At 31.0% G+C, this 26,060-nt stretch overlaps 1 protein-coding gene and 1 pseudogene across 2 annotated transcripts in view; both read left to right on the forward strand.

Moving 5' to 3' along the window:
- LOC143245982 (putative acyl-CoA synthetase YngI) overlaps positions 1-2,292 on the forward strand; it is a 21,979-nt gene extending 19,687 nt beyond the window's left edge. Inside the window, exon 17 of the mRNA XM_076492232.1 lies at positions 2,093-2,292. Coding sequence (XP_076348347.1) covers positions 2,093-2,292 — 200 coding nt within the window. The remainder of the gene's footprint in view (positions 1-2,092) is intronic.
- Positions 1,768-26,060, forward strand: part of LOC143245983 (CREB-binding protein-like) — a 36,812-nt pseudogene continuing 12,519 nt past the window's right edge. The window contains exons 1-15 of the transcript XR_013025711.1: positions 1,768-2,632; positions 4,758-5,413; positions 7,501-7,930; positions 9,472-9,612; positions 9,842-10,136; positions 10,328-10,445; positions 10,712-10,844; positions 17,949-18,265; positions 18,990-19,082; positions 20,356-21,107; positions 22,465-22,583; positions 22,878-23,049; positions 23,587-23,744; positions 24,214-24,294; positions 25,119-25,175. The product of XR_013025711.1 is annotated as a CREB-binding protein-like (transcript). The remainder of the gene's footprint in view (positions 2,633-4,757; positions 5,414-7,500; positions 7,931-9,471; positions 9,613-9,841; positions 10,137-10,327; positions 10,446-10,711; positions 10,845-17,948; positions 18,266-18,989; positions 19,083-20,355; positions 21,108-22,464; positions 22,584-22,877; positions 23,050-23,586; positions 23,745-24,213; positions 24,295-25,118; positions 25,176-26,060) is intronic.

Raw genomic sequence — 26,060 nt, forward strand, 5'->3', positions numbered from 1 at the left:
AAATAAATTGAGACGTATTCAAAAAATAATTATTGGTAAAACAGTTTTATTAATAACTTTTATTACATAATAAAGCTACATGTCTTGTGTGTGTGTTTTTATAGCAAAACCTCAGATGCAAACAAAAGCACCACCGAATGGATTATAAAACTGGAAACATATTTATTGATTTTCTTCTGCTGATTAAAAGTTGTTCTTTTTGTTAATTAAAAACATTGATGGTATAACATAAAATAACTCAACTAAGAACCGATTTAAGTTTAAAATGAAATCAATATTTTTGCATTCATGATAAATGTTATGCACTTGGCTCTAGACAACGTTATCTTACACTATGTTTTTAATTTAGGCTTATTGCACCAACATTCACTACACCTATAAAGTATCATGGCCCCTTGCATCCTCGTTACTAAAATCTTAATGGGCAGACAGTAATCGAACCATATCTGGATAAATGCATTTTGGCTTTGATGACCACTTCTATTTCGAGAAATCAAGAGAAAAAACAAGCACCACGTGACACACACTCACATGTAGGTTATTATATAGGTTAGTTTAATAATTTAGCTTGTTATCATAGAACAGCTCAATTTCAACACTCGTTCCTTGAATCTTCGTAAGGCTACCAGATTCAAACTGTGCATACACTTTAGGAGGAATCAGCTCTGATGTCTTTTGCACTCAGGCACATAAATAAAATGCTTGAGTTGTTGAAATAACAGATTAATATTCAGAATTCGACAAGTTTTTACATACAAAGAACTATGAAAACAAAAACAGATTTCGTTGTTTAGATTTATTAGTATGCGAAATGATAATTGAAGTAAATTACCTGACATATTTGATAAAAAAAGAAAATAAATCACTCCCAACTTCAAAACATAAAGCAATTGTAGTAAAGTTACTTCCAATAAAATAGTAATAATAACAACAATCAATGTCAAAGATAAAATAAATAAACATTAATATTTATTCTAAAATTCTGTTATGTAAATACTTAAATCAAATGGATAATAATTCTAATCCACTCAATTAAGTTCATACTGTAACAGTCATTGTTCATGATAACATAAATAGCGCAGGGATCACTGTCGCGTCACAGCCGGCCTGAAGAACTGTGGTGTCAGACGAAAGGTTTCGTCGGTACTGGATATAGCGAATGTAGTGTGGTTGATATATCGTATTTTTCTTTACTTTCGCTCATCATATCTTAGAATAAAACACCAATATTTCAACTTACATTTTCATCTATGTACCTGATATAATTCTCTATCAGTTATATCCAGTTTTTGTATAACACTGAACCTTACTGAAGATTACGTCGAAATATTGGTATATTAAAGAAATACTTTATTTGAAGTTGAGGGTCATTTTATACTCCATTTTTATATCAAATATTTCAATGTTTAAATTAATGTCTTTTGAAAATTTTCGTTGAACTCAAGCAATAAAATTTCCACGCACAATTCCTACTTCTTCTGTCTTTCAAAACAAACTCAGACATCACAGTTTTTCACAAAAACTAAAGCATTTATTTAGCTTTCGTGTGATAACATAGATTGTAACCACTGCCATTTTTTATCTTCCCATGCTCATGAGTCTCAGTTAATTTTTACTTTTTATCACACTTTTGTGTATGTATTTCCCCAAATATTTAACCATGATCTCACTTCACTTGTCAATAAGCTTATCAAACACGGTATATGAAAATATGCATTTAGATAACTTATTATCAAGAAGTGTGCAGGCGATACCTAGGGAGGAAGAAATAACTCTACTTATGAAGCTGGAAAATTTTGATCACATGGCTATTGTTATCCAATCAAGCGCAAGCTTCCGGTGTGAGCCATTTACAGCTGCTCTTCTCCCTGGTTCGGCACAGAAAACTTTTATCGTCAGCCGCCATATTAGTTTGTTACAAAATACCAATCAATAAATTTAGGAAAAATTTTCCATATTCACGTTTTTTTTATATCTTCTTTAGTTAGATTTTGTATGTCTAATTGTAGAAATTAGAAGGAGTTCGTTGAAGTAAAATTATAATCTGTTTGAATGTGATGAAAAATCCTATAATTTTTAATACATCCCCTAGTGCCAGAATCTAACTTAAATTTAGTACCTTTTGATGTCAGCCGAATCACAAGCAACCTTACTCAGGAAACGATCCGTAACTCTGTGGGTTTGACGGAGGTAGATCATCGGGATGTAGTACAGACAATCACGACGTCAGTTGACGAAAGATATCCTGAAATAGGACATGTGCATAACACAGTCCTTATTTCAGTGTTTTAATATTTTTACATTAGATAATCAAACTGGATTTGGTATTTGACAGTATGAGATTTTATAAATAACATCTTTAAGTGTAATTTAAAGAAAACATTTTCTTTCTTAGTTTGTTAAAAGTTTTATAGTAAACAGCTAGGCCTAACAACAGTCATACTCAGTTACCAACGATTAAGCCTAAATTATTATTTGTGTTAAATTATATTTGTTACGTTTGTACTGAGACTGAGAGTTCCAGCTGAAGAACATTTAAAGAAAATGGCTGAACTTATTGATGGAAGACCACCAAATAAACGACAAAGATTATCAGAAACGTCGCTAACAGTGTCAACAACCGATAGCACAGGTAAAAACAGTTTATTCAAAAATAAGCCTACAAAATTATATTTGAATAAACCATGTAACTTATTACAATTTATAAGTACAAGATACGACCTGAAGTAGTATAAATTGAATAATGAAATGATTTATACAGAAAGTAAAATAGTGATATAATTTTGGTATCTACTTAACATCATTGATGAGATTCATCAGTACTGTTTAGTCTTAGATGTAAAGCATTTAATGTGTGACAATGCTACAAAAGAGTATCAGAATTTGAAAAACGATGTGAACCTTCAAACGTTTTTTTTAAAAATTTACTGAAAACATTTTATGAAATTTTGTTAACAATAACAACCTTAAATGTTATATGATCTATATAATTTTAGCACCTTATTTTATGAACTACACTTGCAATTATAAGTGGTTATTTTCCCTAACATTTTTGAAGAGCTGAAGTACATTACAGCAAAGTGCTTTATATTAAAATAAAATTGGTAAGACATTTACCCCATAAACACTTGTAGACAGGTGAATTGCAGTTATAACTTACTGTATTCCACTGAGTATTTTAAGTTCTTCAAGTACTGATTAAAAGAATTGGTGTGAGATGCTATGTATGCCGTTAATCTCAAAACAAAACATTTCCAGGTTGAAGCCTACCCTTGACATTACAAATACTGCACAGTCACATATAGGTAGCTATGTTAAGTGTGACAAGAGCTATAATATCTAGACATTTTACTTATATTAACTAGGGAAAGTTGTACGTAATACCTCTCACCACTGATTCCATAAAATCATTTTTATCAGTATTTACATGTAGAAATTTAACAGTCAGAATTAGTGTTTGTGTTAAGTTTTTTAATGTTTTGAGTTTGTTGAAGGTTTTTTGTTTAGTGACCTCTTTGAAAGAAAGTTTTCATACTTTTGTTCATTGTTGTTTTCAAAGGGCTTGTGTCAAGCAGAAGTCATCTTTGTTTTAGTTCTTTGTCAAAAGATACAGAAATTATTACCAAAAAATGCAAATGAATCAACAGTTTTCATCTTTTTTGTATTCAGAATCTTCCATTTTTTTCTAAGATAAGAAAAATAATTAAGAAAGGGAAAAAAAATGTCTTCCCCCACAAAGGTTGGAGAACAGCTTCAAAAAAGGAAGAAGGCATGGATGTTGAACATATATTTTTTACTTAGCTTAATTGGTAATTTATACAAAAACCAATAGATATTTCAATTGAGTATCTTACAGTTTAACAATATTGTTGAGTTTGAGGGACAGTGGATAGTAAAATGATTAATAAATCAGTATGTTAGCTGTTAAATTGGTAGATGTCACCAGTGGAGAATTAATTGTCAATTTCCATTTTTTCTATCGTGTAAAAAGATAAAATATTAAAGAGTAATACTTAATAATAAAGTTTGATTCCTTATACCAAACTACTTTCCTTACTTTCTGGTGTAGAAAAATGAACTGGGCTTTATGTTTTCTTACCTACTTTGCCTTATCTGTCATTGTAGATGCATTTTATTTTTCCAGTGAATAATGTTATACTTACTTTATTATAGACTAGGTATGTTACCTGTTCTAATTTTTCTTAAATTTTTCCAACATAACATTAAAATGTTGATTTTTTCTAAACAGTGTACAAAATTATTACCTTACCCATTTGTGTGAAATTCAAATGTTTTAATTATATGAAATGTGATACTTCTCAGTGAATAACCAATATTCTTAATTTGAAATGTTATATAGTTTCATTCTTAACTGTAGATAAAATATGTATCATGTCAGTAACTAAGAACAAATGTCTCTGTGATTGTCACTTTCACTAGGTTAAACAAGTTTTTGTTTCATAGATTTTACTTTATGTATATTACATTGGTGTGTTTTGTCATGATTCAATATGTGTGTTCAAGTTGTGGTAATTGGCTGCTAATGTAAGGCTTACCAGTAGCGGTTTCTATTGTGGCTTACTAAAAGCAATTCAATATAACTTAAGATTAATTAACAGTAAAAAGTTTAAGCAAATGAACTGCTTTATGAAATTTAGAACTAACCTTAAAATAGTGTATTCTTCTATGACTACTGTAGAACTTGTTTGTCCTGAAACAGTATTTATATACATTTATTCACTGCTATTCTTTGCCAGATTTTAACTTGGGAAGCTTGTGGGATTTGGAAAATGAACTTCCAGAGGAACTTGCAAATGACAAAAAATTGATTGCTTCAGAATTATCATCTGAACAAACACAGCTGTCAAGTTCTCATTCTGGTCAGAACATGCAGAATGGTGTTTTAGACCCTTCACTTAACCAAAGGGGTGATGGTAGTTTACCAGTACAAAAAACTCAGCAGTCATCTCATAAGGTAGTGTCAAGTCTAGCAAGTTCCAAGAATCCTTTAGGAATATGTAGTAACCAGACAGTTTCTGATTCTAATGTTGTATTACAAAAAGTACAGAATTCTCATTCAAATCTCGCTTCTTCCAGTATGATTGGTTGTAAAGCTGGGACTCCAGTTTATAATGCTATTCATAGCCATAACACAAGTTCTGAAAGCTTACCAAATGCTCTGAACAGTAGAACAAATATGAATGTAGGTGTTAATTCAGAAAATGTGGTTACAGAGGTTAACAGAAGTAGACTTTTAAGTTCCCAGGGAAAGCTCTTGAACTCAACAAACAATACACCAATCCACCTCCATCAAGAGAACCACCAGTCTAAATTCTCTCAACCTCAGTTGCAGCAGCTTGACGGAGAAGGGGTGATGAATGGTCCCCGTGTGACACTGAACAGTCTTGGAGCAGTGCGAAGTTCCTACTAGTAGCATGTCATCTAGTAACATAGCATACAAAACCTTGTTAGGGGGTTCAACTCTACAGAACACTACTCATCAGAACCTTCTTAGCCAACTAATCATCAACACTTCTCAAACAGTGAAGGTAGAGATATGTTCTTGTACTACTTAATTATGGCTTAAATATCTGTTAGAAATCTAGTAGGCTGTTTGGTTGATTAGTCCTCCAATGGTAACCTTAAGTTCATAATCACAGATTTGTTACATTTTTCCCAAACATGCGATTAATGTGAGGAAAAACACAGTAATAGACTTAGTCCATTTTTCACTTAACCACTTTCAACAACCACATTTTTCTTAAACATATCCTCTATTGCTACATTGTTAGTAAACTTTGATAATTGATTGTTTGGTTTCTTAATCAGTTTTTTCATGCACGAAACCTGAATAGAAATCATCAATAATAATAATTGAAATACTAATTTCAATTACTGGGTTGTTTTGATGAGTGACTAATTAAGTTAAACAGCCTCGAATCAATAAAAAATATGAAATCATAATGGGAATAGAGTAGATGATTATTGTTTTTATTAATCATTTTAATTTTAGTTATTTTATGTGATAGTAACAAATCATATGATGTCATAGATGGCACTTTGTTACTTGTAACATAATTACGTCTTTAGTGTAATATTGTACATTAGTGACTGTTAAAACCTAGCCTTATGATTTTAGCATCATGGTATAGAGCTAAATGTTTTCAAGTTTATTCAACCCTTTTTTGAAAGTTTGTGCTAAGCAGAAATTACTTTTTATGACATTTTGGTTAAAATGAGGCTTCTTGATTTGTAGAGATCTTTTTAACAGTTGGAACTGTTTAATTTTTAATGTCTTTCTGAAACAAATAATGATTAATTTCAGTTGACTTTAAAATATTTTCTCTTGTACCCACAATAACTCTTTCCACCCCACTATGTATGTTTGAAGTAGATGAAACAACCATTGGAAAACTTAATTAAGATATGTCATGTGACCATAAACTGATTACAATATTGCCATGGTGATCAAACAAGTTTGTCACATTTTTTAAATAGTATGTAGTAATGTATGATTCATACAGATATGTGTTGGGCTGAATATTCTTAAGTGTCTGTGATTTGTCAGAAATAAATTCAATGAGAAATGAACAGCACTTATTCCACTTGTTGTAAAGTAACATTCAAAGTAAGTTAAATGTATGTGTACATTGTAGTTGTGTCCTAAACACTATAGTTCTTGTCAAACGTCCACTTATGTCAATTCAGTTGACAAGCTGAGCTATCTTTTATTTTAAACACTAGCAGTGTATAATTCACTTGTACCTTTCTTTCTCTCTTTTTATCACAACAGTATCAGTGTATAATTCCCTTATGCTATTGTTTAGGTACTGCATTTGTATTCTGTACTTGCAATACATATTTAAGCTTTCTTCCAATAAACATCTGCTTTTATTACATATAGGTCTACTTCCAAGTAATCATTTGCTTTTTTTTTTATTAAAGTCCACACAGGCAGGTTCAGTTGCTTTAGAACACCCTTTGAGACAAATTATTCTCCTAAAATGTAAGAAAACTGTTAGGCTATTTACTGCTATGATAGTTAACTTTACATTTTGTAACCTTTCACTTATACTTCACTTATACTTCTCTAACCAAAACTTTCTTTTGCTAAGCTTTACTTTTGGCTTTCTTCAAACTGTATGGTTGCTGCATTTTTTGTCTCTCACTAGGGCATTCTAGAAATCTTCATAGCATTGACATCAATAACTTACAAACACAACTCCCAATAATCATCTGCTTTTAACACTTATTATAAACAAACTAAACAGTCATGAAATATTAACTCACAAAATAAGTTATTCTTCTATCACTAAACAGTTTTTCATATCTAAATTATTCAGTTTGAGTGACGTTTAGTATTAGTTGTATATAATGTTTAAAAGAGTGGTTTCTGAATGATTGTAAGTATTGTTGAAAAAGAAAAACTAAAATTATTTAACATGTAATTTGTGGAACAAAACACATCTTGATTTTTTTTATAATGTACTAAACTTGCAGCCAGAACCAAACCACCAAATGTCTCCACTCCAGGCTGTAAATCAAGGATCATTTCCTTCTCCAAACCCTACTGGTACATCTGGATTAGGTGCAGGGAGCACAGCCTCACAGTCTGGAGGAAACCCTTCTACAGCAGATTCTGAAAAACTAAAGTTGATCCAACAACAGTTGGTGTTGCTCCTACATGCACACAAGTGCCAGAGACGTGAAAACCAGGCCAGCGGTGAAGTTCGTCAGTGTTCACTCCCTCATTGCAGAACTATGAAAAATGTTTTGAACCATATGACAATGTGTCAAGCTGGAAAATCGTGCCAGGTTAATCACTGTGCTTCATCTCGGCAAATCATTTCTCACTGGAAGAACTGCACAAGAAACGACTGTCCGGTTTGTTTACCTTTAAAACAGGCAGACAGAAAACAACAGTTAACTGGTTAGTGATTTTGGAAAATAGTTCTTGATTGTTATTAAGTATGGTAGTACGTAATTTTAGGAATTGCAAAAGTTTCCACCCTATCAAATTCCTGACCATTCAGGTATATATAGCCAATACTATATATATACTACTAGTATGATAACAAAACATTTCTAAGATATTAACTTTGTTATCTACCACCTATCTATCTGATCACGTCAGCATGGCTAGTTCCTAGATGGCTCAGACCTTTCACTACAAAATTTATTCAGCTTACTTGTTTTGTGGGTTCTGCTTCTGATATTCTGAAAACTACAATATTTATACAAATTTTTATACATGGTAAACATGGCATGTATTTAAATATCTTCTCACTCCAACCAATGGTTAGACACACAACAGTTTCTAAGGTAAACTTATTAAAGATTATGGATTTTAAAATGAAACCAGAATTTAATCCACAATTATAGATCAGTACAATTTAATCCACGTAGGTTATTATACAGGTTAGTTTAAGAATTTAGCTTGTTATCATAGAACAGCTCAATTTCAACACTCGTTCCTTGAAACTTTGTAAGACTACCAGATTCAAACTGTGCATACAATTACAGATCAGTACAATTTAAACCATATTTTTGCTGCTTTATACACTTGTCTGTAGACCAAAGTAAGGATTACATTTTATAACCTTGTAATTGTAAAAGTTATAGCTATCAGAGATATGACTATTCTAAAAGTTTATAAATGTTTTTCCATTCCATGGACATAACAAACACTGAACAGATAAACAGGGAAACAAAAATCAATTTTAATGGAAAGTAGGTATTTGCCTGCAGTAAATAGTAAACAAACAAGTGAGAATAGTTGGATAGTTTAAAAGGATTTTCAATCCTTTGGTTGGCTAATTTAAACAGCTTCATTTAGCTATATGGATCACAGTATAGTGTTTTTAAAACAAAAAAACTTGTAATGTTATGCAGTTTTATTCTTATGCTTGTAGCTTCCAGTGTACTCTAATGAATATAACCAATAATTCCAGTTTGTATTTTATTTAAATAACCTCAGTTTTTTGTTTTTTTTAAACCATTGGCTGACATTTTTATCTTTCATGTCTAGTGGTAAACATTTCAACGATTCATTGTTATTAAAATAACAAAAGACTTGACTATGCATTTCATTGAGTGTTGAAACTGGTACATATCCTTAAGAAAAATGTGACAAAATATTTCTGAATTATTAAATCTGTTGTAAGGCTGTTTGTTAGGGAGTTGTGAATATGAGCAGAACCTATTCCTAAGTGAATATGTGGTTAACACTGGTTTTCTTCCCTTCTATCCCATGGTTATAGGCATTGTGAACTTTCTGGGATTGTCACCAGTAAGAAAGTGTGTTCATGAGACTGAAAAATCTTATATTCAATTATATAACATCTAAAAGTGTAACCAGAAAAAGTTGGGTATTTGAATCTAATACACATTTGATTCCTTGTAATGTAAGTTCTTAGATCATACATCAGGTAAAAAGAAGCTGTTGATTTACATTTATGTTTGTATGTATAGGAGCATCTGTACAACAGAACCAAACTACTCAAGGGCCTGCACCAGCTGACATGGAGCGAGCTTATGCTGCTTTAGGGTTACAGTACACTGCAGTTAATGGAAGTTCCCAAGTTATACAACAGAGACTTGGACAGTCTCAAGGTGTGTGATGAAATATTGTAATATGCTTTTGTTGTTTCTTTTATCCTTATTACACCTAGTACGTACTTAGACTACTCATATGATTCATTATTTATACTGACTTCGTATGTAATTGTAACAACTGTAATGGAAAGTTTATATATTTAGAAACCTTCACTTGAGATGCCTATAGACGTTTATCTATGTCAGCTGAATCACTTATTATTATTATTATTATTATTATTGGTAGGAATTGGAGAAATACAGAGCTTGAACTCCATGCCTGTAACTCAACAGTTACAACCAGTACTGTCTCAGCTACAACCTGTTATCCAAGGATCTCAGTCACAAGGGTTCTTCAGTTCAACTGATGCTTTTCAGATCAGTTTGATGGGAAGAAATTTGAAGTCGGTGGACTCGTCTGGTGAAATATCAAGTCCGATATCACCTGTAGTAGATGTTTCACCAGCTGAACCTTCTTCAAGAACCAAAACATGGCATCAGTCTGTATCTTCTAATTTGAGAAATTGTCTGGTACAAAAAATGTAAGCTTTAATTACAGCTAACTGTATTTAACAACATGTTTGAAAAATGAAATATTCTGTCTTTCACTATTTCACATTTGTTACCACAGTTTATAAAAAGAAATTTGTTCAGTGCTTAGCTATTTCTGAAATGGAACAAAAAATAAATAACAAATACTAGGTTCTTTAAACTTATTTAAAATGTTTTACAGAGTGCAAACAATCTTTCCAACTCCTGACCCATCTGCCCTCAAAGACAGAAGGATGGAGAATCTAGTCACATATGCACAGAAAGTAGAGAGAGACATGTTTGAGGAAGCCAATAGCAGAGTGAGTTTTAAACTTGTTTTTGTGAGAAGCAGAAATGTTTTGATACTAAAAATGTGAAAAAACTGCACAAAAAATGTAAAATGGTTGTTTTGTGTGTGTGTGTGTGTGAGCATCATAATACTGAGATGAAATATTTTATATATGAAGCTATTTTATTATCCAATCGTGTGTTGTATATATAATTTCAAGCACTAAGTTGTATCAGTTTATTAAGTATGTTACTTCATAAGCTATTAAAAAAAGCTATAATGTTATTTTGTTATTAGGAGGAATATTACCAAAAACTAGCAGAAAAAATTTATAAGATTCAAAAAGAATTAGAAGAAAAAAGAGAGAAAAGGAAAAGGCAACAACAACTTGGAACACTGAATGCTAGTCCTGGGAGAGTACCACCAGGAAGTAAGTAACACATCTTCATGTCAAGTATTGAATAGTAGCTTTCTTGGGGAACACTGAATGCTAGTCCTGGGAGAGTACCACCAGGAAGTAAGTAACAATCTTCATGTTCAATAGAACACTGAATGCTAGTCCTGGGAGAGTACCACCAGGAAGTAAGTAACACATCTTCATGTCAAGTATTGAATAGTAGCTTTCTTGGCTTGTTACACTTGAAATTTGTGCTAGTGTCTGCTTGTTGTTGGGAACACTGAATGCTAGTCCTGGGAGAGTACCATCAGGAAGTAACACATCTTCATGTTCAATAGTAACAACTTGAAATGTGTGCTAGTGTCTGCTTGTTGTTGGGAACACTGAATGCTAGTCCTGGGAGAGTACCACCAGGAAGTAAGTAATATATCTTTTGGCTTATTACACTTGAAATGTGTGCTGGTGTCTGCTTGTTGTTGGGAACACTGAATGCTAGTCCTGGGAGAGTACCACCAGGAAGTAACACATCTTCATGTTGAATAGTAACTTTCTTGTCTTATTACACTTGAGATGTGTACTAGTATTTGCTTGTTATGCTAATCACTGTGACTGGAATGGTATTATGTTATGCTAATATAGATCTGATAAACTGAAAAACTATGGGTTGAGTCCAAGTAGACTTCCCTCAGAATTTAAAGTTTTTATCTTTTAAGATCATAAATGCAACTTTTTTATCTTCACAAAATCCAGATTTTTAAGTCTTTTTCTCAAGTGAGATAACTCCAAAATGTTAGTTTTAAATAAGCCCAATCAGTGACCTGTACAGTGAAATATTATCTTAGGATTTATATTTAATACTTCTATAGATACGTATAAAATTTAATTGGTCTTACTATTAGCAGTAGCATGCTGCTTGAATGGTTTAAAACTGTATACTGGTGTGTTAGTGCTCTTATAACAAAAACTATGTATACTGGTGGGTTAAAGTGCTAGTATAACAAAACCTATGTATACTGGTGTGTTAATGCTCGTATAACAAAAACTATGTATACTGGTGGGTTAAAGTGCTCGTATAACAAAAACTATGTATGCTGGTGGGTTAAAGTGCTCGTATAACAAAAACTATGTATACTGATGGGCTAAAGTGCTCATATAGCAGAAACTGTGTGCTTGTGGGTTAAAGTGCTCACGTCGCATAAAACTGTATACTAGTGGGTTAAAGTGCTCACGTTGCATAAAACTGTGTGTACTAATGGGTTAAAGTCATCTCTGTGTTTTTACTTAGTTACATTCAAGATTTAGTGTATAATTCAAATTTTTATATTATCTAAGTTTGAAAACTATTTAAGTTTTCAACCTATTTCAAAATGGCTGGTATGGGTATTAAAACAGTTATTACAATAAAGTAGAAAACAATGTTTTGATCTTCTTGGGTCATCTTCAGGCAAACAAAAAATAGTTTGCAACTAATCATTGCTGGACACGTTTCAGGAACGATAGTGTAAACGGGTACAGGATTGTATGGGGCACTGTAGTTACATGTTATGTTATTAATTAGTATAGGTATAAAGGTGTTACTTTATATTGGTATTTAGTTGCTGTATAAGTAGCGCTTCTTTGATTTTGTATTTTATATTTGTTTTCCAAATTAGTGTCTGGCTGTTTTCTATGGTTATGTTGTGTTCAAAACCATATGAAGGTGTTTTTTTATGTTCTTTGAATCTTGTTTTTCCAATATAGAAGTGATGGCAATTGTTGCATTGTATTTTATAAATAATGTTGTTGTTGTGTTTGTCAGTGTAGTTTTTACATAGTTTTTGCCTGGACTTTAGTTTTTGAATAAATTTAGTGTTTACTGGAATGTTGTTTTGTTGTAAGTTTTTCCAAATATTGGTTATTTTTGCTGATATCGGGAATATATGGTATGCAGCAGTGTAAAGTCTTTGTAGTTTGTTGTTTATTGGGATTTATTATTGTTCATTTGTTGTTGACTGTTGTTAATTGAGGTGTGTGTGTGTAATTTTTTTCTCAGTTTTTGGAGGAACTTTGTTGATATTGGTAAGTTTTTTGTTTTGTTCATTTCATCATTAATTTTATTGGGTAAGCATATTTTTGTGGCTGTTTTTGTTTCTTAATATGTTGTTTTGTTTCATGTGCTGAATCCCAGAGAATGTGTAATCAGGTATAGGTGGTTTTTCTGTAGATTTCTGTTTTGAATTGTGTATGGCTTCTTGTGATCTCAACGTTGAGAAATACTATTTGGTTAGTTTTCAACCTATGTATCTCAGTCACATGAAAATTTCATATCACTACCAAGTCATATTTTTTCTCTTGGTACAACTAACATTAAGAAGTAAAAATATAAAAGTTCAACCATTTTTTGGTGAGGTGCTTCCATGTTCACAACATGCCTTCCCTATATCATTTTAAGAAAGTCAGTAATTCTCTCTGACACTACTGTTGGACAAGTGTATAACCATTAGAAAGATAGCTTCATTGTATAATTCAGATGCTCTGTTTAAACTTCAATAATATACCCTGACAGATTTTTATGTTTGAAAAAATGCATTTCTCCAACAGGTAACATTTTTTTAAAATTGGTGGGATAACTATAAGGCCAAATACATTTATTATAGTTTTTTTATGATGTATTTTTTGTTTTCTAAAATGTATATTTGAATGTTACGTAGATAATGTTTAGACAACCAATATAGTGAGTAAACAATAGGCTTTCTATACCAGGAATCTATTTCTATTTATTGCCACACATTTTATGAACAAAAGTACTTACAAAGCAAGAATTAAACTTGCTAGATTTTATAAAGAAACTTAAATACGAACTAATTTTACCCAAGTAATCCATGGTAACTTTGTTTACCATAAGTATCATTGATATGTATAGTGTTTTTATTCTAGTTATACGTGGTTTAGTGAGTAATGAAGTTAAATAGATGTAAACGATGAGCTTGTGGCCATTATGAATAAGTCATGGATTGTTCGGGGCCATTATGAATAAGTCATGGATTGTTCGGGGCCATTATGAATAACTAATGGATTGTTCGGGGCCATTATGAATAAGTCATGGATTGTTCGGGGCCATTATGAATAAGTCATGGATTGTTCGGGGCCATTATGAATAAGTCATGGATTGTTCGGGCCCATTATGAATAAGTCATGGATTGTTCGGGCCCATTATGAATAAGTCATGGATTGTTCGGGGCCATTATGAATAAGTAATGGATTGTTCGGGGCCATTATGAATAAGTCATGGATTGTTCGGGGCCATTATGAATAAGTCATGGATTGTTCGGGGCCATAATGAATAACTAATGGATTGTTCTAATACTGTATTGGTTATTAAGTGCTTGTAGAATTTCATGAACAAAGATTTAGTACATTCAATTTTGTGATTACGAGGTTGGTCAAAGTAGCCGAGATAGCATATACTAAGTTAAAGAGACTGACTAACCAGAACACCATGATCTTTTTTGCTTTTGCTTATAATTTAAGTTATGATTACCAGTGTGCACCACCTTGTATTTAATACAATTAAAAGCCATCTGATATTTATTCTTCAACACACTAAATAAATGTAAATACATTTGTATAGCACAATTATAATCACCAAGGTCGTGTAAAACCTAGCTATTATCAGCAAGCTTAACCCAATCATCATGGATCCTTTGCCATGTCATCTGTTGGCTTGCATTCAAAATTTAACTAAATGACTATTTTATGAATTTATATTTATAAAGTCAATATTAAATTTATATTACAATTCAACTTTTGGTATTATGAAATTATAAATAATTTCTTAATTTCAAAGTAAATATTAAAATACATCTAAACACTGATATCTATGTGTCACATAGTGCATTGAATGCAGCACTGGTTCAGATTAGATGTTTGATGTCAAAATATAAAGTCTATAGTTTTGTATAAATTAGGAACTTGAATTACTGATATTGACATATAAAATATTTTATAAAATGTCAATATAAAATAAAAATTTTCCTGTCTTTTCTATTTTCTGAGATATTGCTACATTTACTGAATTAAACACAGTAGCCTCACCCACCAACCCAGCATGCTTGCCCTTTTAGCCATGGGGGCTTTATAATGTGATGGTCAATTCCACTATTTATTGGTAAAAGAGTAGCCCAAGGGTTGGCAGTGGGTGATGATGACTAGCTGCCTTTTCTCTAGTCTTGCACTGCTAAATTAAGGATGGCCGGTTAAAGATAGTCCTTGTGTAGCTTTGCTCAAAATTCAAAACAAACCAAACCCACCCACCTCATTCCATTTTTGAAAACTCTTCCTGTTTCTATCTGTGAAAAATAAATAACCAGTCTAAACCTTATATATATGTAAAAATGGCTTGTATTGGTTCTAACATTTTGTTTGTTTGCTTCTCTACATAAAAAAAAAAAAAAATCGCAACCCATACCAGCTGTTTTTAATATATTTTTCTCTACAAGTGGGTTTTCTCATCACAGATTATTATTTCATCACAGACTCAGTGGCTTTCTTGTCCATTTTGAAGTATTAGGGTATCAGCTTGTTCTATTTAGATACAAATTTCAAGTTGGTAAATCTTTAATAAATTTAATATTTTCTTAGACTTAAATACAGCTCAGTTACTGAACTTCATAATTATAGTAGAATTTTATGGCATCAATATAGTAATATGTAATTTTGGTTATTTCAAGTCTATATTTAAAACATGAAAAAAAAATTTGTTTGACATCATATGTAAAATTTGATAAGGCTTAGCAACCTACAACAAACAAATTTTGTAACTGGAAGAGGAAATTATTCACTTCATTTATTTACGTTTTCTATGTTTTAAGAAAAATAAATGAACTTCTTTGTTATGTATATACATGTGTATAATGTTTTATAACTGTAATATGACTATATTACAAAATACTAGTTGATTAATGTGTACCAAAGACAGGTCACTTTGTAAAGGTCAGTTTAGACATAGTAACACGAGTGCAGTGTCACGTCATTGTAACTTCTATAATGTTAGCCAGACATGGTTGGAAGGCCAATATATTAAATATATATAAATGTATAATAATGTGAAACTTGAACTATTTAGACAACTTTTGTGTTTTCATGTTATAATTTGCTGTCATTCTAAAATAAAAAAGCATAATTTATATTAATTTCCTAACCTTTATTATGGTTATTAGATCGGTTTAATCTACTGAACCCGTACATAGATTTGTTTGTAAAAATAACAGATAAAATATAAAGTTTCTTTTAAGAAATGGTTAATAATTATTTGGACATTATAAAGATTTCATGAGTGAAACTTAAAACTTTCCTGGTATACAAGTAATTTTAGTCTAAAAATCAAAATTACTTTGTTTGTTGGATAACTACATGTAAAATGGAAGAAAGGTGTGAGAAAATGTTACTTAAAAAAGTCTTACAACTTGATAAAAAAAATGTTTTGATATTTTTCATATGAAGTCGTATGTTTACTGATAAATTTTTAAAAGCTATAGCAGTAAAATTGTTATAAGGTCTGTGTACATGCTGAAAGAGATAAAAAATTTATTGATTACTTCATCTGTCTCTCAGATGAATCAGAAAGAGTACAGGGCCTAACACTTGAGTTCCAAGCTACTCATGTCACTAGGACAGTTTGAGTAAACAGTCCTCTGCCACCTTCCATCCAGCCATTTTTATATTCAGTGAGCCATTCAATCCCCCACATCTACAGAAATATAGTTTATTTAACAGACTTTTTTTTAACCACATCCAATGCTTCATGAAAATTGATTCATCGAATCCATACCTTTTCCCTCGCGTGTCAGCTCTAACGTCTTCATAAAATCTTGTAAGATCAGTAAAGCAGGATTTTTTCCTAGTGAAACTATGTTCATTTTCCAATAAAATTTAAACTTTGTTAAATTAATTTGGAAATCATCTTTTACCAGACTGTCTTACTACCGATGTAAGGCTAATAAGCTGCTAGTTATTTGGACAGTTTTTTATCATCTTCCTTGAAGAGAGGAGTACCAAACTTCCAATTCTAAAAACTTATAAGTGAAAACAAAGACCCAATAATATGCCAACCAAACCAAGTTTGCCACATCATACACTTTATCATTCACCCAAAGGTTGAAATGAAGTACCCAAAGGTACTAAAGCAGTCATTATCGGTTGGTTGTAGATTGATTATCAGCTGGAGAAGTAGATAAACATGACTTGGCTATTGTATTAGAAATATCATCCTTGGTATAATATCATGATTAATTAGGCTTAAGATCTCATGAAGCATACATTTCTTATTTTTACTGCTCAGTTCTTCTAAGTGTCTAAAATATTTTCTTGTTCATATTTCTGTAATTACTGCATTTTATCACCTTAGATTTATATTTTTTGGTAATTGAACAGTTGGTTTGATAAACACATCTTCAAAATAGTGTTAATAATAGTTGTAGTAGACATTTTACACAAGATGACTCTTATCTAGGTAGTAATTTTGTACGTAAGTAGTACAGTTTTCAATTTGGTGATAAACAATTCGGGAACAAAAAAAGTCATGGATTATGTTACAGCTAGGCAACAATAATGTAAGCTAGGTTACATTATAACCACATATCACATCAGTATGATTAACTGGATTACATCACTTTTTCTGTAACTGAATACTACCATAACATGTGTAACTGGGTATGTTTAGAATATGAATAATTAGGTAGTATAACAGTTACAATTCTTAACCTGTTACTGGTTCAAGATTAGTAGATACAGTCATAACATAGTTTTGTATAACTGGATTTATGGTATCTGATAATACAGGTGTTGTTCTTTCAAAAAAGTACTTAATGGTATACCAGTTTAGTGGCACAGATTATAAAGTTTTAAAGATGTGGACAAAAACATATGGTAATTTTTTCATGAAAACCTAAATTAAAGAAACAAACATTTTGGTGATAAATTTGTTGAATTTATTAACCATTGTTAATTCCTACCTTTTGACAATAGATTACTCCAAAGAATAGTGTACGATATTTTGAATTATTTTGTAATAACTAATTAGTAAATTAGACAAGAAAATCATCCTAGTAGGTATATTAAAATTGACAGAAAGCTGAAACATTTTATGAATATTTACAGACCTGTCACCATCATTGCTTACTTCTCAACAGAAGATGTCACCACCTAATATAACCATCCCTGGTCCAAGGAATGAATTATTTTCTAATATTGGCAGTAACCAGCAATTTAGCTCAACAGGACTAAGTACTAATCAGGCTCACTTACAAATGTCAAACTCAAATATGCAGCCAGTGATATCTATTAGTCCACAGCACTCATACTTTAATTACATGAGCCACCCAGTAAGTGTTGTGAATACCAGTCCTGTCACATTTAGGGGAACTTCCACCTCAGGATTTCAGGAAGGCTACTCTCAGCTGAATGATATTACAAAGGTAAGGCACATTATGGTAAATTTATTTTCTACTGTAGGTTAAAGTTATGTATGAACTGAATAGATAGTTTAAATATTTATATTAATTTTTCTTTATATAACTTTGAAATGTCTTATTTCTGGATTATTTTAGGATAAAAAACCATGTGAACATAAATTCATCTCTGTCAGTATGCAAGAATCTTAGAGTTAAAATTTAATACATCAGAAAGTTGTTTTTATTAACCTTTGAAGATAATTTTTTATTGTCATGTTGTGCAAAAGTACAGTAGTTTATTTGAAATGTAAACATTAGTCAACTTGTTTTTTACTTAGTTATGGATAAGAACATTTATAATTTTGATAGTTTCTTGAATTTGAAAAATGTTTTCATGGTAATGATATTTACTGTATACAGAAAGATGCATAACATGCATGTATGCCTTTTTAAGAGTATATTAATTCGTCAATTTGTTAAAACTTATGGCCACATCTGTTATTTTCACTTTTATCATTTTTTTTGTGTGCATTATTTAGTTTATCAGTGCTTTGTGTGTGTATTGCCAAAATGTTGAATAACAAAAATTATGCTAAGAAGTAAGCTACCAGGTTACTGTCAACAAGGAAATAAAAGCAACACATGTCCATTTTGGTTCTCGTTGTATAAATGATCATGAAAAACCTTTAGGAGACATTCCATTGTATAACATCTTGAGTTCCCTAATGTTCAGACTTGTATGTTTTAGATGGTGCAGTCTCAGCAGCAAGGAAACCAGTTGACTGGACAGCTTGGTCGTGTTCAAATGACATCAACAGTTTTCAGCAATATTAGTTCTCCAGTGGGTATAAAATATAAAAAATTATTTTAAACAGTTTAAAGCATTTGTAGAGTTAGCAAGCTATCTCCAAGTTCTGATAAGTTTGTAAAAACTGATATGTACATATCATACTTAGAATGTGGATTTCATCACATGCTTTATTTGACCATAAAGTGGATAAAAGCTTATGTTAAATACTCTTCTTCATTTCATACTTCATTTGCATAATCTCTTAAACTTCCTAAATATATTTCAAATATTTGTTTTCAGTAGAACTTTGTATATTTATAAAAGGTGGGTAAACTTGACCAACCTTGTAACCACCAAAAAGTCTAAATTACTATTTTTTCTTCCTAGAATGACTTCATATTGTAATATGAAACTATATTTGTTTATCCTAAGTAGCTTAAAAATTGTAACAGTATACATCTATTTATACTTAAATTTATTTTTTAATTGATTTTTGAACTGTGTCCAACTACTCTTTGCACCATTATAAATTGTAAGTCAGTTTGGAAATGTGAAGGTCTCATTAAATTATAAAATTACTCATAAGCTGTATGCAGAATGCCTTATGAAATAATATATATTATGCATTTTGCCTAATTAACCTAAAAGAGATCCTTGTTTTTTACATTTTACTTTTATAATGAAAAAAATATATAAAAAAAGAAATAAAGTACTTACCCATGTTTTTTTTTTCTGCTGACTGTCAGTGACACTAAACTCTACTTTTTTTGTACTAATGATAGTAATGCACTAAATTTTTATTTAATTAAATAATGCAAGAAAGAAAAGAAAATTAACAGCATACTAAAAGCAGGCAGTTTTTCCTAAGTGATACAATTTTTGTGGCTTTCTAACTGTGCAACAATTTATCCAAGCTAATTGCTATCTGTGTTGGGGGAATGAAACTTCTACTAACACAGGTAAAGACAGTTCTCTGTTCATAAAACAACATAATATGGCAGATAGTAGAAAACACCTTGGCTTTCTGTCAGTTTCATGATATAGTATTTAGAGTCTATGGCTTGTTTAATATTCATAATTAATCATAACAAATCTCAATACCAGACACCAACTGATGATTTAAAGAAGAGTGGTCATACAGGCCTTTATTGCTTGATTAATATTCATAATTAATCATAATGTTTCAACTCTTCCAGTAGAGAGATTTATTACATAATTCTGATTTAGTTCTCTTGTACAGTGAGATGTAATGATATCTATATTTGTGCAAAGAAACTTGTTTTATGATTTGTTAAGGAAATTATTGTTTTGTTTATTTTTATAGGTCAGTAGGATTAATATGCAAGATCAACCACAAAATAGTCAAGTATCTGGAAAGCAACTTTCAAATTTATCACCTCAGATGGTTCCCTCATCTCCTTCTTATACTCAAAGTTTTCCCCAGTCATACACCCCTCAACCCCAGTCAAACCAAACTCCTATACAGCAACCTCCAAGAGCTGCCTCAGTACCAGGAATAACAACAAGAACCACTCATTCCACTCTGAATAATTTCCAGCAAGAGTTTCATAAAAGTTGGCTACAGAAACAGCAGATGGGCTCTCCTGAAGTTTCGACTTCTCAAGGAATATCTGTTACAAGTAACTCTGAAGGATTAACTTCACAAAAGGATGTTATGTGTACTCTGTCTTTTTTCCAGTAACAAAATACAAAGTGCAGTATCAGTAACAGACACCCTTTCCATCACCAGTGCGCCATCCTCAGGTTTTGAAGTAACTGCTTCTGCTGTGAAGACTCCTGTTACTGCTACGTCAGAAATAAAAATTGAAATAGACACCACTGAAGAGAACAAGACAGAAGTGAAAATGGAAATTCATACTCCAAGTGAAGCAAAAGTAGAAATAAAACCAGAACCTGTAGATGATAGCAACACTTCAGGATATGTTAGTTCAGAGTGTTCTGCAACCATTAAAGAAGAACCATCAACTCCAGTGTCCAGTGGAGAACAACCAGACACTTCAAATGATGACCCAGAAACGTACCAACCACCTCCCAAACCAAAGCTCAACAAGAAAGGTAAGAAAATGAATAACCAACAGTCCAGTCACTTTCACTCAGTGTTTAAAAAAGTAGCATGCTTTTCTAACATGTCTTACTATAGTAACATTAAATATATCACACATTTTATAGTTAGTAACTTTAATGTAACAACACACTGTCATTACAGTTTTTTAATTCTACAACATAATAGACCTTCAAGACTTTTTACTTTTTTCTAAAAAGGTTTTAAATTACACTTTAGGGTATGTTTTTCTTTAATTTTATCAAATGTAATTATATTTTTATACATAAATTACTGAACGGTGTAATAAAATCAGTTTAGATTTAAACAAGTAAAACCAGAACAATTTATTTCGCATATCAAAATTCTTTGAACATGTTTGTACTCAGAAAGTGTATACACATTTTTTTGTATTTTAATCTGCCTATTTTGACAGTATCTGTAACTAAACTGAAGCAAGATTAGTGAATCTACTTGCAATTAGTGTTAAAAACAGAAATGAATCATCCAAATCTAGCTTACTCAGGAACCATTCTGTTGAGATCACTTTCATGTTAATGAAAGTAAATGCTGTAACAATAACTGTCAGCTAATACAAATACTATCACTGAGGACAGTAATTGGTTCTAAATGACTTGTGAATGACCATTTGTGATGAATTAAAGCTCTCGCCCATCACATGCAGTAAAATTTCAATGTCTGTTTTTTATAAACTATTAAAAACTTACAAACCGGGTTTGAAGAAATATATGCAGGTTTAGAAATATGAGTACTACATTATAAAGTAGGTATTGCATTATTTGATAATAAAAGGAGTGCTGGTACAGTTATTGAGGCTTATAAGTGTTAGAAGTTAATGTTTCTTTATGTTATGTATATATAGTTTTACCACTTGTATATAGCAATTTTATGTTGATTTGTACATTGATCCATTTTAAAAATGAACAGATTATCTGTGTTATTTTGTAAATTATTAAAAGTGCAGTTGAGAAAATGCTTGGCTGCATCATTTCATTTTAGTTACTGCAACTTTATGTTATTTTGCTTGTTGTATATAAGTTGATTGAATATTTAAGAACAGTTTTTTGACACAAACCACTTAAATTTTTTTCTTCTGTACATAACTTTTATAGTTAGAGATTTAGTAAAGATTTGGATCTGAAAATTCTATCTGTATGAAAGAAAACAATAGTACTTGCAAACAGTTTTCAGAAATGAATGTTTTCTTGCTTGACTTGAGAATTAGTTACTTTTGGTATTTCCAGCCATTTGATGTTGATGGAATGTTTTGTTATGATTTCTTTTTTCTGCATTACAGTATATAGTGAAGTATATACACAAGTGTGAAATATTCTATTTTTAATATTTCAGTTTTTAAACCTGATGAATTACGTCAAGCATTGATGCCTACTTTAGAAAAGTTGTACAAACAGGATCCCGAATCCTTACCATTTAGACAGCCTGTGGATCCACATCTTCTGCAGATTCCAGTATGTTGCAAGTCAATTATAAATTAAAACTTATAAAAAGTTTATTATTTTATTAATAATGTAACATCTTGTAATTAAATCTTGGTTAATGACCTGTTGCATGACCCTTCAGTTCATAATAAAAAAAACAAACACAAGTTCAAATGGTAAAATCTTCATAACCTAAGTGTTCCTGAAAGGTTGACCTCTCTTCATGAGCTTGCTGCTGAAAAAGTCTACCTTTTGAAAGTGTTCTTTCTGTATGTGTAGCTTTGTTTTGAAACAACTTATACTTTTATTTTTGTACTTATGTAGGACTACTTAGACATTGTTCAGAAACCAATGGATTTATCTACTATTAAACGGAAGCTAGATACTGGACAGTATCAGGATCCGTGGCAGTCGTGGGACGATATATGGCTCATGTTTGATAATGCTTGGTTGTATAATAAAAAAACTTCTCGAAGTTTATCGATACTGTAACAAGGTAGAACTTTGCTTTACTTCTGTGTGAACCTGTTATTTAAACATTTGTGTATTTTCAGTGTTGTTGCTCTCACTGTAGCAACAAATAACAAGTTTTATGCAATACCAGCTTTTTTTTTTTTTGTAGAGTACAAAGAATTTTATTTATAAAATAGCTATCAAAACTTTACTTGAAATATGAACTAATAAACTACAGCTAGTTGTTCTTGTATTTGTATGTTTGGAAATTATTTAAAAGTTGAAATTTAATGATAGCTGTTACATTGAAGATGTTAGATAATGCTAAAGAAATAATGAATGCTGTCATATTAATTGGTACAGAAAATGTTAAATATTGCCTACTTCATTGCATACTGTTAGAGAATATGATATCAAGATGTAATTGATCCTTATGGGAAACTAGTTTGAACCATAACATTTGTTTATGTACTACTGATTAGCTAGCAGAAGTGTTTGAACCATAACATTTGTTTATGTACTATTGATTAGCTAGCAGAAGTGTTTGAACCATAACATTTGTTTATGTACTACTGATTAGCTAGCAGAAGTGTTTGAACAAGAGATAGACCCAGTGATGCAATCTCTTGGTTACTGTTGTGGAAGGAAGTACATCTTTCAACCTCAGGTTCTCTGTTGTTATGGCAAACAGCTTTGTACTATACCTAGAGAAACAAAATATTGGAGTTACCAAAACAGGTTGGTTATTTTATGGTATCTCAACAAGATAATTGATTTAGTATTGTCATGCATTAGTAGCCATATTCCTCTTACTACCTTGTAAGTTCTTGGTTTATTTTAATGGATCACAAGAAAAGCAAAACATAGCCTAGCTTTCAATTTAATTGTAAAAGAATATCTTAATTTGTTTGGAGTTGACTGTGCAAAATTTTGCAGATTAAATTTCACTTGGGGAAGAACCTTTATCTTGCCAATATGGTTCCATCTAAAAAAAATATCACTTTTTATATTATATCGACCTTTTAGTTATAATCATTTGTATCACAAGTATTAGATTATGAATAATACTTTAAATTTTAATAGATGTAAGTCTCATAATTGTTATTAACATATTCAGTTTCATTACTTAGCTGCATTTCTTACTTGGTACTGTATTATGTATAGAATCACTCAGACTTTTACTGATCATTAATAATTATTTTAACAGGTATACTTACTGCCAACGATGTTTTAGTGAGATTAAAGGGGATTCTGTGATACTTGGCGATGATCCAGCAGCATCTCAGACGTAAGTGACTTGGAATTTAAGTTTTTTTTTTAAAAATTAGAACATGCTCAAACCATTGACATGTTGGTAATAAAGTTGTATTATTCAATTTTGAAAGTAACTGTAAAGGCCTGTGACATGCATACTTTGACACTCCATTCATAGAAATAATTAGTGTTGCTGTATGTTTGACAGCTATAATGTTGTCAATCAGTTATCAGAAATTTACATAAAAAATAATAAACACGAGGAACCATGTTATTGTTTTAATTAGATGTTTATTACCTTGGATTGATTCATGGTATAAAAAAATAATAAACACGAGGGAGCATGTTACTGTTTTAATTAGATGTTTATTACCTTGGATTGATTCATGGTATATAAAATAATAAACACGAGGGAGCATGTTATTGTTTTAATTAGATGTTTATTACCTTGGATTGATTCATGGTATAAAAAAATAATAAACACGAGGGAGCGTGTTATTGTTTTAATTAGATGTTTATTACCTTGGATTGATTCATGGTATAAAAAATAATAAACACGAGGGAGCGTGTTATTGTTTTAATTAGATGTTTATTACATTGTGATTATTGTATCATAATTACCATTTTTTTGTATGTCTTCAGTTGGTTAAATTCACTACAGAAAGATGTATAGATAGTTACAACTCTGTTCAATATTTTGTTTCATTAATGTGATGTATGTGTAGTATGTCTGTGTCACTAGAAGTATGAACATCAGTCATGTTGTTGTTAGACTAAAGATGTTCATTTTAATATAACAGTTTGAAGTAACTATATTGTAATTCTCCAATTCGTACATTTACTCACTGTTTGTTTTAGTACAATTCCCAAGGATCAATTTGAAGAAATGAAAAATGATCACTTAGAAATGGAACCGTAAGTAAAATAATTTGTTTTTTATAAGAAATCTTGTTAATTATCTAACATAAAAATTTTCATCTCTAGCCCTCTCACCCAGGGTATGGCTTACTGCACATGACACAATGATTTAGTGTCGTACATTCAAAATGTTATTAAACTACTCTTTTTTTTTTTGTACCAGTAAGTATAGCATAATATCTCAGCTAATGATCCATATTTTGATAATATATATCTTTTTTTAATTCTACAAGGCAACATTAAACAATCCTCAATTTCCCCAAGTGGGGCACATTTTTTCTAGGAATCATATCTTCTTTTTTTTACCACCCTCATAAATTACTCGCTATAAAATCATCATTGTTCAGATAAACCACAATGTTTAGTCTTCAATTTTCTTTGTTTATAAATATAAAAGTCGGTCCCCTTCTGCCACATCCAGGATTTGTCAGTATAATTTTATATTACTTATAACCAATAGAAAGTTGAGGTTTCCATTTATGAAAGATGTATTGTGTTCTGAATAAATAAGTAAAAAATTCACATACAACAGAACTTTGGTTCACGCAGAAATCACAACTTTCCTTTGGATGAATTTGTAATGGTTCTTGTCACATAGTTAGAAAGCAAGAAAAAAATGTCTGTTAGAGGAAATTGTTTTTGGTGTATTGTTTACTTAAAAGTTTAGTGCATTATTATTATTGCTATAGAAAAGTAGTTTTAAATGTCCTTGACCATTGAGAGCAAGTAAAAAGACCTGGATAAGTACTTTATTTCTTGTTTATTCTTTATTTATTATAAAAGGAACTAAAATCTTAAAAAAGGTACCTTTTGAGGTTAGTTAAGATTAGATTAACTAAAATAAACAACAGTAATAAATCTTTTATGAGAGCAGCTCTTGGG

Source organism: Tachypleus tridentatus, chromosome 3 (assembly GCF_004210375.1).
Source record: "Tachypleus tridentatus isolate NWPU-2018 chromosome 3, ASM421037v1, whole genome shotgun sequence".
Classification (NCBI taxonomy): Eukaryota; Metazoa; Arthropoda; class Merostomata; order Xiphosura; family Limulidae; genus Tachypleus; species Tachypleus tridentatus.